This window comes from Brachyistius frenatus, unplaced genomic scaffold, assembly GCF_029030835.1.
Source record: "Brachyistius frenatus isolate BFR_SWC_R1_liver_20210118 unplaced genomic scaffold, ASM2903083v1 Contig_3, whole genome shotgun sequence".
NCBI lineage: Eukaryota > Metazoa > Chordata > Actinopteri > Embiotocidae > Brachyistius > Brachyistius frenatus.
In genome coordinates this window covers 8,997,793-9,010,824 of record NW_027210602.1, presented here as the reverse complement: position 1 = coordinate 9,010,824, position 13,032 = coordinate 8,997,793, and the positions used below count along the sequence as shown (strand labels likewise).

At 41.9% G+C, this 13,032-nt stretch overlaps 1 protein-coding gene across 2 annotated transcripts in view; it reads left to right on the top strand.

The window, feature by feature from the left end:
• The window catches only part of whrna (whirlin a), a 138,751-nt gene that overhangs the window by 112,675 nt on the left and 13,044 nt on the right, over positions 1–13,032 (top strand). Inside the window, exons 6-8 of one of the 2 annotated variants that reach the window (XM_069705589.1) lie at positions 5,766–5,978; positions 9,039–9,260; positions 9,961–9,993. In XM_069705589.1, coding sequence (XP_069561690.1) covers positions 5,766–5,978; positions 9,039–9,260; positions 9,961–9,993 — 468 coding nt within the window. Of the gene's footprint in view, positions 1–5,765; positions 5,979–8,975; positions 9,261–9,960; positions 9,994–13,032 lie in introns of both variants that reach the window. The other variant, XM_069705595.1, reaches the window with a different exon arrangement.

Genomic DNA, 13,032 nt, shown 5'->3' with positions numbered 1-13,032 from the left:
ACAGCGTTGGCATGGCAATCTTTCCTCTCCTTTTTTTACAGTTATTTCCCTTATCCTGTTGTACACAGAGAAAGGTGCATACAAGTAATGTCATAATCAATCATAAACACAGAGTACAGAGATGTGAGAAATCAGGATTACGGTTAGGCTAACAACCAAATCTTAACTTTAGCTGGAATTGATCTGAAGAAGTTATCTGACTGTCTTTATGGTAAAACTCAACCATTCAATAGAGACGGTCCTCCTTCTGTCTCTGAGCAGCTTCATACTGCTAGAGCAGCCTCTCTCTCCTCTGTCTTGATCCTTCTTGACCTTCTGCTGCATTTGACACAGTGAACCACCAGATCCTTCTGTCCTCCTTCAGGACCTCGGTGTCTCAGGCTCTGCTCTCCCCCTGTTCTCATCCTGCCTTAAAGACCTCACTTACCGGGTAACTTGGAAAGGATCTGTGTCTGAACCTTGTCCTTTCACTACTGGTGTCCCTCAAGGCTCCGTCCTGGGTCCCCTCCTCTTGTCTCTGTACACCAACTCTCTCGGGTCTGTCATTCACTCCCATGGCTTTTCCTACCACAGCTATGCTGATGACACCCAACTAATCCTCTCTTTTCCCCGATCTGAAACACAGGTAACAGCACGAATCTCTGCCTGTCTGAATGACATCTCAGTGGATGTCCTCACACCACCTGAAAATCAACCTGGACAAGACTGAACTGCTCTTCCTTCCAGGGAAAGATTCTCTCACCCTCGACCTGACTACTACCTTGGACAACTCTGTGTTATCCTCGACCCTGACTGCTAGGAACCTCGGAGTGACACTCGACAGTCAACTCTCCCTCACTGCCAACATTACTGCAACAACACGTTCCTGTACATATATGCTGCACAACATCAGGAGAATACGTCCCCTTCTCACTCAGAAGGCGGCGCAGGTTCTGGTCCAGGTTCTGGTCCAGGCTCTGGTCATCTCACGTCTGGACTACTGTAACTCCCTCCTGTCAGGTCTACCTGTTAATGCCATCTGACCTCTGCAGCTCATCCAGAATGTCGCAGCTCGACTGGTCTTTAACCTCCTAAATTCACTCCCACTACTCCGCTCCTCCTCCGCTCCCTTCACTGGTTACCAGTAGCTGCCCGCATCCATTTCAAAACATTGGTATTTGCGTACCGTGCTGCGAACAGATCGGGTCCAGTCTACATCCAGGACATGGTCCAACCCTACATCCCAGCCCATTCACTCCGCTCTGCATCTGCCAATCGGCTTGTTGTTCCTCACTGTGAGCTAAACACTCTACAAAATCACGACTGTTTGCTGTCCTGATCCTAAATGGTGAATGAGCTCCCCAACGACATCAGGACAGCAGAAACTCTGTACATCTTCCGCCGCAAACTAAAAACACACCTCTTCAGACCTTACCTTGAATAGTAGCACTTAAAATGGCACTTACTTATGGCACTTTGAAGTTTGGCTATCTTGAAGAAAATTGTACTTTCTTGATTGTTGTTGTTCTGAATTTGTACCCTCATGGTTGAAATGCACTTATTGTAAGTCACTTTGGATAGAAGCATCAGCTAAATGAAATGTAATGTAATGAAGCACCTTTGGCAGCAATTACAGCCTCAAGTCTTTTTGAGTATGATGCTACAAGCTTGGCACACCTATTTTTGGGCAGTTTCTCCCATTTTTCTTTACAGGACCTCTCAATCTCCATCAGGTTGGATGGGGAGCGTCGGTGCACAGCCATTTTCAGATCTCTCCAGAGATGTTCAATCGGGTTCAAGTCTGGTCTCTGCCTGGGCCTCTCAAAGACATTCACCGAGTTGTCCCATAGCCACTCCTTTGTTATCTTGGCTGTGTGCTTCGGGTCGTTGTCCTGTTGGAAGATGAACCTTCGCCCCAGTCTGAGGTCCAGAGGACTCTGGAGCAGGTTTTCATCAAGGATGTCTCTGTACATTGCTGCATCCATCTTTCCCTCCATCCTGACTCGTCTCCCAGTTCCTGCCGCTGAAAAACATCCCCACAGCATGATGCTGCCACCACCATGCTTCACCGTAGAGATGGTATTGGCCAGGTGATGAGCGGTGTCTGGTTTCCTCCAGACATGATGCTTGGCATTCAGGCCAAAGAGTTCAATCTTTGTTTCATCAGACCAGAGAATTTAGTTTCTCATGGTCTGAGAGTCCTTCAGGTGCCTTTTGGTAAACTCCAGGTGGGCTGTCATGTGCCTTTTACTGAGGAGTGTCTTCCATCTGGCCACTCTACCATACAGGCTGCTTGGTGGAGTGCTGCAGAGATGGTTGTCCTTCTGGAAGGTTCTCCTCTCTTCACAGAGCAACGTTGGAGCTCTGTCAGAGTGACCATCTGGTTCTTGGTCACCTCCCTGACTGAGGCCCTTCTCCCCCGATCACTCAGTTTGGCTGGGCGGTCAACTCTAGGAAGAGTCCTGGTGGTTCCAAACTTCTTCCATTTACAGATGATGGAGGCCACTGTGCTCATTGGGACCTTCAATGCTGCAGACATTTTTCTGTACCCTTCCCCAGATCTGTGCCTCGGTACAATCCTGTCTCGGAGGTCTTCAGACAATTCCTTGGACTTCATGGCTTGGTTTGTGCTCTGACATGCACTGTCAACTGTGGGACCTTATATAGACGGTGTGTGTCTTTCCAAATCATGTCCAATCAACTGAATTTACCACAGGCGGAGTCCAATCAAGTTGTAGTAACATCTCAAGGATGAACAGAGGAAACAGGATGCACTTGAGCTCAATTTTGAGTGTCATGGAAAACGCTGTCAATACGTATGTACATGTGATTTCTTTGGTTGTTTTTTTTTAAATCTATTTTTAATAGATTTGCAAAAATTTAAAAAAAAAAAAAGTTTTTCAATTTAATCCATTTTGGAATAAGGCTGTAACAACAAAATATGGAAAAAGTGAAGCACTGTGAATACTTTCCAGATGCACTATATATGCAGCACAGTGTCATTTTTTTTTTAAATTATCTTCCCGTTGATTTGGTCTTTTTGTAAAGTATCATACTGTTTTCTTTGTTCTGAAATTAAATAAAATGCTTCAGGGGTTGGTGTTATGGCTTTTAAGTTGCTGTTTGCACTGAGACAATAAGCAGGAAGAGGTCCACAATGCTGAGCAAGTATGAACAAATGTTTCTTTTTTTGGTTCAGGTAGCACCGAGTGCCAAGGTGCATTTTACAAAAGGTTAATCAACACTACCATCCAATCCGAATCCATAATTTCACTGGTCATGATTTCATATTTTTTTTATAACAGGGAAAGAGAAATTACATTTATATAAAACTAATATGCAACACCAAATATGTTTTTTTAAGAAACTTAATGCAGGGATGCTGCCAGGATTACACTTTCTATTAGCATAGTAAGGAAGTCTTCTTAATTAACCGCTGTGAGCACCTCTCCATGTGACTCTGTTGTTGTAGATAAATATAGTGCAAAACATTGCCTGTGAACATAATCCAGGCAGGGATTACATTTGTCAGCATAAATGGAAACTACTTAGTCATAGATCATGTTAATTTCTAGGAGACTGGATTGGGTAGAAAACAGTTTATGACCTACAGTTCAGGCTGTTTTTATATTTCACATTCACCTGTTTGTTTCTCTGAATTGCTGCAGACGGATTTTAGAACCACAAAGCAGATCTTTTTAACCCTGCAGTCACTCTTCCGCTTCCTTTCTGGAGGATTTTATCCTCCTTGAATCAAGCAGTGTTAGTCTTCCGTGTATTTTGCGTGTTGATACACAAAGGTTTCTGACCACCATGAGGGCCCATTACACTCAGCACTAATCATTCTTTTTTTCAGGAATAGATTACGTGTTAATAGATTACGTTTTTTTGAGCTATGTTTACAGATAAGTGAAGTGAAGTGCAGTGGAAATGTATTGTGCTGTACAATACAGCTACAGTTTTATTCAGGAAATAGTCTCACACATATTGTAAAATGCTCTTTTTTTACTCTGACTCAAGTGTTTTTGCTCTGTATTGTTAAATAATGCCAAGATAAAGCATGTGACATCGGTGGTGGTTATCGGCGTTGTTGTGTGTCACTGATATAAAGAGTATCGATCCGCTTATCTGTCATTTAACAGATCCGGCCAACGACTAACCTCAGAGCTGGACCAGGTCCAGCAAACGGACCGGCATTACTGGAATTTACTGTAAAACCAGTTTTACAGTAAAAGCTCTTTCTTTCCATCCTCATTCTTCGCCTCCTCCGGTAGACCTCATTAGTAGCAGTCTGCAGGTTTTCCACTCCAGTTGACTGGTGACCGATTTCATTAGCTCCCTCTAGTGTCAATCTTCCCTCTAATACAACAGCGAGAGACACACTGACAGCTAACATGTCCCGTCAGTTCACTCTGCTGCACCCTTGAGTTAAGTAACAGGGACATGGGTCCTTTAATGAAACTCTCGCAGTAAGCATTGCCGTGATTAAGATTCGGGCAGGATATAGCGCCACAGTTCACCTTGGCCATTATACAGTTGTTGGCTCAGCTCAGACCGGGACACTGCAACGACTACAGCTGATAATACAGACGGTCGAGAGCAGGCACGAGTCGAGGATGAAGTGAAGACAGAGAGTGGAGGTGGATGAGGGGAGACGGCACTGGGCCTGCTTCCTTCTCCTGTTTCCGTCTCGTACAAACGCAGCCAGACACAGACCCTGAAGCTCTGACTTTGAAGTGGTGTCTTTGATTAAGGAGTTAATTAAACAAGAGCTGCATGCAGGCGAGCAGATAAGTGAGAAAAGAAAAGGAGCAGGCATTGAGAAAAAAAAAAAAGCAGACATGGAGTGGAGAAGTGATATTGGCAGCTCATAAGTTTCTGAAATGCCAGAGAATAGTCCTTCTGATTGGCAGATGAGCCAGCTGGCACAACAGGGATATGAAAGCTGCAAAGGAAAAAAAAAACCTGCCACTCACATGTGTGAAGAGAACAGTTTCTGTTTTGCTATTCGAGCCACACAGCATTAATGATAATAGATGATGGTAGGACAGCAGGAAGAAGGAAGCAGGATGATAATTTATACATTTGTGATGAAAAGACTGATGGTTAGTTGGGTGTATGTGGGTGTAATTTATGTTCCTGTTCATTTTCTGTCCGCCCTGATCTGTTTCGTATCTTTGTTTCCACTCTAACCCTCCTGCTCCTCTGTTACCTCTGGGTCTTTGCTGTTATTTCCCTCCGTCTCCTCTCTTCCCTTTCTAGCCATCACATCTTTGTTAGTCTCTTCCTCCTCCTTCATCAGACACCGTCTTCCTTACAGTTTTTACCTCATGCTATGCTAAACATCTGCCAGTCCTCTTCCTCCAACTCCTTTCCATCTTCTTCATTTTGACTTCATTACTCCTCTTTCCTCCTCCTGTTCTCCTACAATCTTACCATCACATCTCTTCTACCATCTCACTCCACAATCTGTATTCTCCCCTTCTTTTTTTTTTTTTTTTTACCTTCTTCATTGTCTTCTCATTTTTATTCCTCCTTTCTTCAGTGTCTGTTTCTTTCATCTTTTTCCCATTCCTGTCTCAAACATATTTTAATCCTACTATAGGATCTATCTGTACCTCTCCTCTCCTTGACCTGTACTTTACCCTTGTAATTCAGGTTTCTTTCTCACTCTATCCCCCCCCCCCCAAAAAAAAAAGAATAAAGAAATAGAAAAATGTTTTAAAAATGAAATCATGAAAGTCCTGATGGTCTTTTTTGTTTCTTTTCTTTTCTTTCTCCTCCAGCCTGGGTTTTATAAGGGCGTGGCGGGCTCACAGGTGACCCTGTCCAGTCTGGTGAACCAGTCCCGGGCCATGCTGGAGGAGCAGGCGCGCCACCTGCTGACGGAGGCAGAGCGGCAGACCATGGGCTACTACGTGGAGGAGTACCGGGACGGACACATCGGCGTGGAGCAGCTGGTCATGGCTCTGTTCGAGCTGCTAAACACGCACGCAAAGGTGAGGTACGAGGAGGCTTTTGTCGGTGTGAGAAAACAAAGAAAAAGATCACAAAGGAATCAATTTTCTTTCTGGAGGAATCTGTACTGCTGTACAGCCTCTGTGTGTGATTGCTGTGAGGTTTGAATTGAAGCTTTCTGAGCCTTTCTGAGATTTATGCCAAGGCTTTTTGCCAGCGCTTCCAGTTCTGCTTTGTTTTTCCTTCCTCCATGACTCTTAAAAGTCTCTTGATTTTCTCACAGTCAGCAGGAGCTTGCCTTATAAAAAAAACAAAATAAATCAAAGACGTTTTATTTCCAATTTCTCAAATACACTGCTGTCTCCTATGCCCACAGAAAGCTTTTCTGTCTGTCCTGCACTGTATTCATACAAAAGTACAACACAAATTATTTCAAACTACAACTAGGGTTTTTTTAATGATCTGGCTGAATTTAGTTGAAAATGAGAAAACTGCTGCTTCAATGACAAAATGCCAATTGTGTTTGTCTAAACATAAAACAAAACAAATAGATATTGAACAAGTAGTTTGACAATTAAAAAAAAAAAAAAAAAAAAAACTTTTTCTCCAGGGAAAACTCTCATTCTGCATTATTTGTGAGAAATCCAGATATTTTTGAAGTTAAATCACTTCAACAATCATCAGTTTAATCGTAATCAGAGTTTGAAAGTTGGGAGCAAAAGCTTGTATTCTAGTGTAGTTTTAGAGAGGCGCAAACCAACATTTAGAGATCCCCTGAAGACATGTCTCAAGACTCATAAAAATACTTTACTTTGAATAATACCTTGTGTAGTTTTGCACATCGTCCAATACCAAATTAGAAAAATCCTTTATTGTAGTTGCTGCAGATGATCTGATGCCACTGCAGCCTGTGTGTGATGTCCACAACGTGTTTTTATGGAGCGACTCACACAGTCTCTAACAAACAGCAACACTAGCTTGTGTGTGTAGTTAGAGAGTATCCGGTCATTAATGAATGGAGGGAAGGAGGCTGACTGCTTTGTTCTCTGTGATCACTTATACTATGTTTTAATTCAGCCACATTCACAGTATCGTTGTTTTCAATTCAGTTTCTGTCATTCGACAGAGGAATGAGTATGCAATCTGATCACAGTTTATAAATACTATGTTGACCTGCAGTTTTTACCAAGCTGCTCATCTGCAGATTAAAGTGTTATTTTACAATCATGGCATCATCAAGCTAAATAAATTACCTCAATGAATTAACCATCTGAAATTATCTGCAGTTGTTCACACATGTCTTAAAACATGGTCACATCTACTGTAAGTTGTGATAAAAGCAATAATGAAACAATCTATTATAAATAATGACACACAAATTATTGTATTGGTTTTGTCCATATTGAAATTATATATTATGTGTCATTATTCGAACATTCACAGTGTAGGTTGGGAAAAGTAAATGAACCCCAAAGTTCACGACATCAACCCAAGCTAGCTGCAGTAAGAAGTAAGCAAACCTGCAGTCCAGTCAATGACAGACGAGCAGGCGAGATATGTGTCAGAGTTACTTCGATTTACAGCATAAAACACTCAAACATTTGGTTTTGAGATCTAACGATATCTGACCATCATGAACTGTTGTGATTTGCATAAAGCTGGAAACAGTTACATAATCATCACAAAGAGTTGATATATTGATCAGCCTGCAGCTACACAAACTGCTTATAAATGAAGATGATTCGCTTCTGTGGCTGTTCTCCCTGGTGGGCGTCCAGGAAACAGTTCAGCTGCATGCCTTAAGTTTTCTAATGAGCACCACGATGCTACTGGCAAAATGTTTTGTGGACTGATTGACTCGGTTGTCTGAATTGTTTGGGAAGAACAAGCAGCACCGTTTGGCTTGAAAGGGTGAAGTATAGTTGGGATAATCTTGATTTGGGTCTGAATATTTCAATATTATTGAGGGGAAGCTTCCTACGTTATCAAGGTGACTTACAGGATAAGTACAGGGTGCCGGTTCGCCAGCTGAAGCTCAGTCAAATGTGAGTGATGCAGCACAATAACACCAAACTCTAAAGTAAATCGACCATCACACTTCCACAGAACAGCGCTGAGCTGAAACTGTTCTGTTGAGAGGATTGGTCCAAAATTCCTCTTGAACATTGTGCAGGTCTGATCTGAAACTAGTTTGCCAAAGCACCTTTGACCGGTTATAAATTCAAGGGTTCACTTACTTTTTCTGCAAGCACTATAAATTTGTAATGAGTTTAATGATAAATTTAAAAAAATATCACAGCCGTATGTGAATCTCTAGCTCAAGAACATTTTCGTTGTCGATGCTTGTGACTTACATTAAGATGAAATCACTGATTATGACCAGCTAAAGCAGAAAATATTGTAATCCAAAGAGTTGACATACTTCTCTTTCCACTGCAGACTGACATTCAAAAGGAATGTTGACAGTGAAGGTTAGAATTAACCATATTTAAATCAGGGAACAAAACAAACAGAAACTCACTTAACTATTTTATAAATGAGACTGATGAAGAACAGCCCACTGAAACGTAAACATTGAAACTGTGAAGGAGCCGTGACTGAGCCCGTTCACAGCCGGAGCCTGGTGTCAGATGCTGCTGTATATATTTCATGATGAAGTTGAACTGCTTGACAAGAGATGTTTGACGTAGCGGAAAAGTTAATTTTCAGTGTACACTGTGTTGACTACACATTTCAAGTTCTCATATCTGCCTTGTATAAGTTGCACGTCAGGCCATAATTGGATTTTGAACTAGTTGTGATGTCATCATTTCCTCTGAGAGGCTGTGCTGCAGATAAATGTGTAAAAAGATTTTTAATGTCAAACTGCAGAGTGAAGATCAGACATCCAACTGAAGTAAAGATAAATTCAAAACCACTTCAAATGAAGAATTAAGTAAGGTTTAAAGATTCAAAGTCATGTTGCAATAAAATTGTAAAATTAACAGTAATTCAATCAATGCTTTGAGGTTAATCTTGGTTTGTTCATCCCACCCAAGTCTGTTCCATCGTACCTTTGTCTCTCCTCTTCCTCCTCCCCCTTTGTGCCTTCCTCCTCTCAGTTCTCTCTGCTGTCGGAGGTGCGAGGTCTGGTCACCCCTCAGGACCTGGAGCGCTTCGACGGGTTGGTGCTTCGACGTGAAATTCAGGCTCTGAAAGCGCGACAGGGGACGGCCGGAGCCGCCGCCCTGCACCCCGACTCCCTGTCCATGGTGTCGTATCCAGACACCCTGACCTCGTCTTCAGCCAGCTTCATGACCAACACCACCCTCAGCTCTGCACGGGTAGGCGGGGCTTACTACTGGAATAATAATCTGGATCATCTTGATTTCTATTTAAACTCATGTATTCCCTTAGAAAATGTAATATTATGATAAAATAATAGCTAAATTAAGATTGCACCTGCTGTTACTCGTTGAGTGTTTTCTTACATGTTAAATGGTGAAGCAGCAGCTCAGCCTGCTACATATAATATGATGGCTGGATCTGAACATTGCCTTCTTATCTCATGTCTGGCTCGCTGTCTGTCTGCTTGGATTGCTTTTCTGTTTGGCTGTCTCCTCTACTCTCTTTATTTGTGACAGAAAGTGAGAGAGGCAGAGAGGGTGGTGTGATATATTTCCATGGATGATACCAGATACCTGTGTAGAAAAGATACACTTTGGTGTGGACTTTGTTGGGCTGAAAAATGAAACGTTTCAGTTTCTTCCTGTTGAAAGTGAAAATCTTCAGGCGAATATTTGATAGGTTGTGTTTTTCTGCCACACCAATAGTTGTTTTTTTTAAAAAACAACTTTGTATCTATCTTATTTTTATTGTATTTGTATTTGTAATTTTTTTCTTATTGTGTGCACCTTTTTCCTAACTGTGTTTCTGTGCTGCTGTGGCGAACTAATTTCCCCACTGTGGGATTAATAGTCTTATCCTTCTATTTAATAATCCTATGACCCCCAAAAATACCTACCCCCCTTCTCCCTTTCTTAGGAGAGGCTGCTCTGGCTGATAGATATGATGGAGGTAGGAATTACTGCTAAAAATGATTTCCATCTCAAACCCACATTTACAGAATACAACACAAGGGCAAAGAGATGTAAAGTTTCCTTTAGGTAGATGTGATCCATAACAAACATACAGTACATTCTAACTCTCACCTAGGTTTGTGGTTTTGAAGTGGTTTAGTCTGCAGTGCTTTTCTTTTGTCTTGTTTTTTTTCCTCCTTTACATTGATTTGGGAGTTTGCTGGTTCTTCATGTGTCTGTGTGGCATTTCTCCGGGTGCTCTAGCTTCCTCTCCTGGCCGTAGGTGTGAATGTGAGCGTGAATGGTTGCTTCTTTCTGTGTTGGACTGGTGACCTGCCCATAGTGTACCCCGCCTGTGCCCAAAGTCAGCTGGAATAGGCTCCAGCCCTCTGTGACCCTGCTCCAGATAAAGAGGGTATAGATGATGGATGGATGGACCTTGAGTTTGACAAAAAGTGTAGTGCTTTTATAATGTGTCGAGAATAGAGTCGATGCAGTCTGGTATCACGCCACAGCATGTAACACACCTGTCAGTTCACTAAAAGATGCTGTGTCGAAGTCACATTTCTCCTCACCTCGGTGAGAAAAGTAAGTGTATGTGTGACTAGCTCGACCTTGGTCAACAAAGAAGGTCATGTGACAAAGTACAGATAGTGATAAAAGCCACATAAAGTGGAGATTGGAGCTCTGTCACCTGGGAGGCTGATGTTTGACTCCATTAGAAAGTAAAAGTCAGTGTGGATTTCATTTCAGTGTCATAGTTGTGTTACTTACATAGCATAATGTATTCAATACATACATACATGACGTGACTTGTGTAAAATGACTTATTTTAACCTAAACCGTGTTTTCCGAACTCTAACTAAGCAGGTTCTGTGCTGAAACATAACTAAATCATGACCAGGTCACATAGCCAAACCTAAACTTTTCTTAAACCTACCCATGTGGTTATTGGTGCCTAAACCTAATGCACTTTACTTGTAACACCAAGGCAAGATAAAACGTCACCCTGACATGGTATCCCCTAGTGGACTGACAGGTGTATTAACCTGCTTTAATGTGATACCTGGTTGAATAGTGCCGGTTGTGACCAATAGCGCTCCAGCTTGGTCTAAGCATCTGGCTGTTTTTATGTGGATGAGAAAATATGAATAAAGTAACACCTTGGATTTCTTATTAAAGAGTTTTATTCAGATTTACTGGTAAATATTGTGTTCGCTCATTTTTCTCTTCAGTGTTATTACCACGAGACCACAGTGACAACAGTCATTGCAATACAGTCATTTATCAAAAGGTTTTGTGCCACTAATCTAATCAGCTTAATATTTTCTATGAGATGCTGTATTCACTCCTCAGAGTAAATTATTGTCCCTGACATGCAGTTCAAGGCGGCTTCAATAGAGCAAAGCATATTAACTTGGCTTTGGGTCTTTGGAGAAATAGCCTTTGGCAAATTCACAGTTTTTACATTTGATTTATTTCTAATGAGAGACAATGGACCTCTCTGTGTTTTATTCATGGTTTTATTCATAGCTGGAGTTTTCCAGGAAGCTTTTTGTTCCGTTCATTTTACATACATGCCAGAAACTCAAACACCAGTGTGTTAGCATGTTGTAAATGTGTCAGCAGCCGAGTGTTTGGTTTGATGAAGATGAGCGATTGCACACATGAACACACAAACATACACTCACATAAACACAGTGTCTAAAGCTGACAGCGGAGATAAGCTGTTGACTGTGCAGATTTATCCACCCAACGGTCCTTCGCATTGAGATGCCTCAGACGGGTTCTGCTTTCCTTTCCACTATCCCCTCTGAGAAGCGACATTTACATGTGAGAGAGACAGTGTGTGTGGTGGTCTGTATTCTTCCTGTGTGTCTATGTGTGTCTGTTTGTGCTGTTTTGGACCAATGGGTGATTTGTACTACTGCTGTGAAAAGCAGATTAGAAAGCGGGTGTGTTTGGAGGGATAAAAGCACTGGATTTCTGAGCCACACTCAAACCCAGGTATACTGTATAGTCAGGTGCATACCAATGCTTTAAAAATGCATACAAGCACAAATATGCACACAAACACAGATATTTGTATGGCTATGTTTGTGAGGATAATCATTGATTCAGTAGGCCTTTACCCTGAACCATCACACCTGAAAACCCAACCACATCCCTTGCCCAAACGCTGACCTAATCCCAATTCTAAACTTAATCCTAAAACTACGTTTTAACCAAGTGCCAACCAACAGTGACGTTCAGATGGACGGCCAGAAAACTAATAAGAAGGAGCAACTTTAGCTGACAAAACAAAGATAGAAAATGTGTTGGCTGAGAATTTTACGAGACTAATTGAATAGGAGTCTACAGGAGCTGGAGGCTTTTTGCAGACGACCTCTAGCAGCACTCGATAGTATTGCAGTTTAAGGCACTTAGGCAGTGGCCTCCTTTTTTAGACCGAAAAGCTACGTCCACTTTTATATGCAGTCTATGGTTTTAACCCAAAAACAGCCCACCAAAGCAGTACCTTGTTAAAATGTTTATCACACTCCTATTTCAGGTCTTAATGTAGCCTTGCAAAGATTAAACATGCCACAAACACCTACCACAACCATCTAAACATCACAGGAGTTTTAGCAGTAATTTGCTGGTTCTCATTGAAAGTAATCAGAGCAGCAAGTTGAGTCCAGCTCACCATGTTTAATCCAGAGTACTCACTCATAAGAGATGACATTAAAGCGTCAAGGAACACGTTACAGATGTTATGGAGTTAAACAAGAGAAGGAGCAAGAAAATCTTGGTGTTATAATTGCAGAATCAATTGTCTTCCGCTGTTACAAACAGCCACACGTGAACATCCCACCACTTCCTGCATTTGCACTGAACGTTGGCATTGCACACACAGCGTGCTCTCACTGCTTACAGTGCAGAGCAGCCTCTCTGCATGTAGAAAGTCGATTGACTCTTGTGATAAATAAATTGGCTGTAAGTGCTCCACATGCAGAAATGAGAGGTAATTAAGCTGAATGGATAGGGCTTTTGTTTT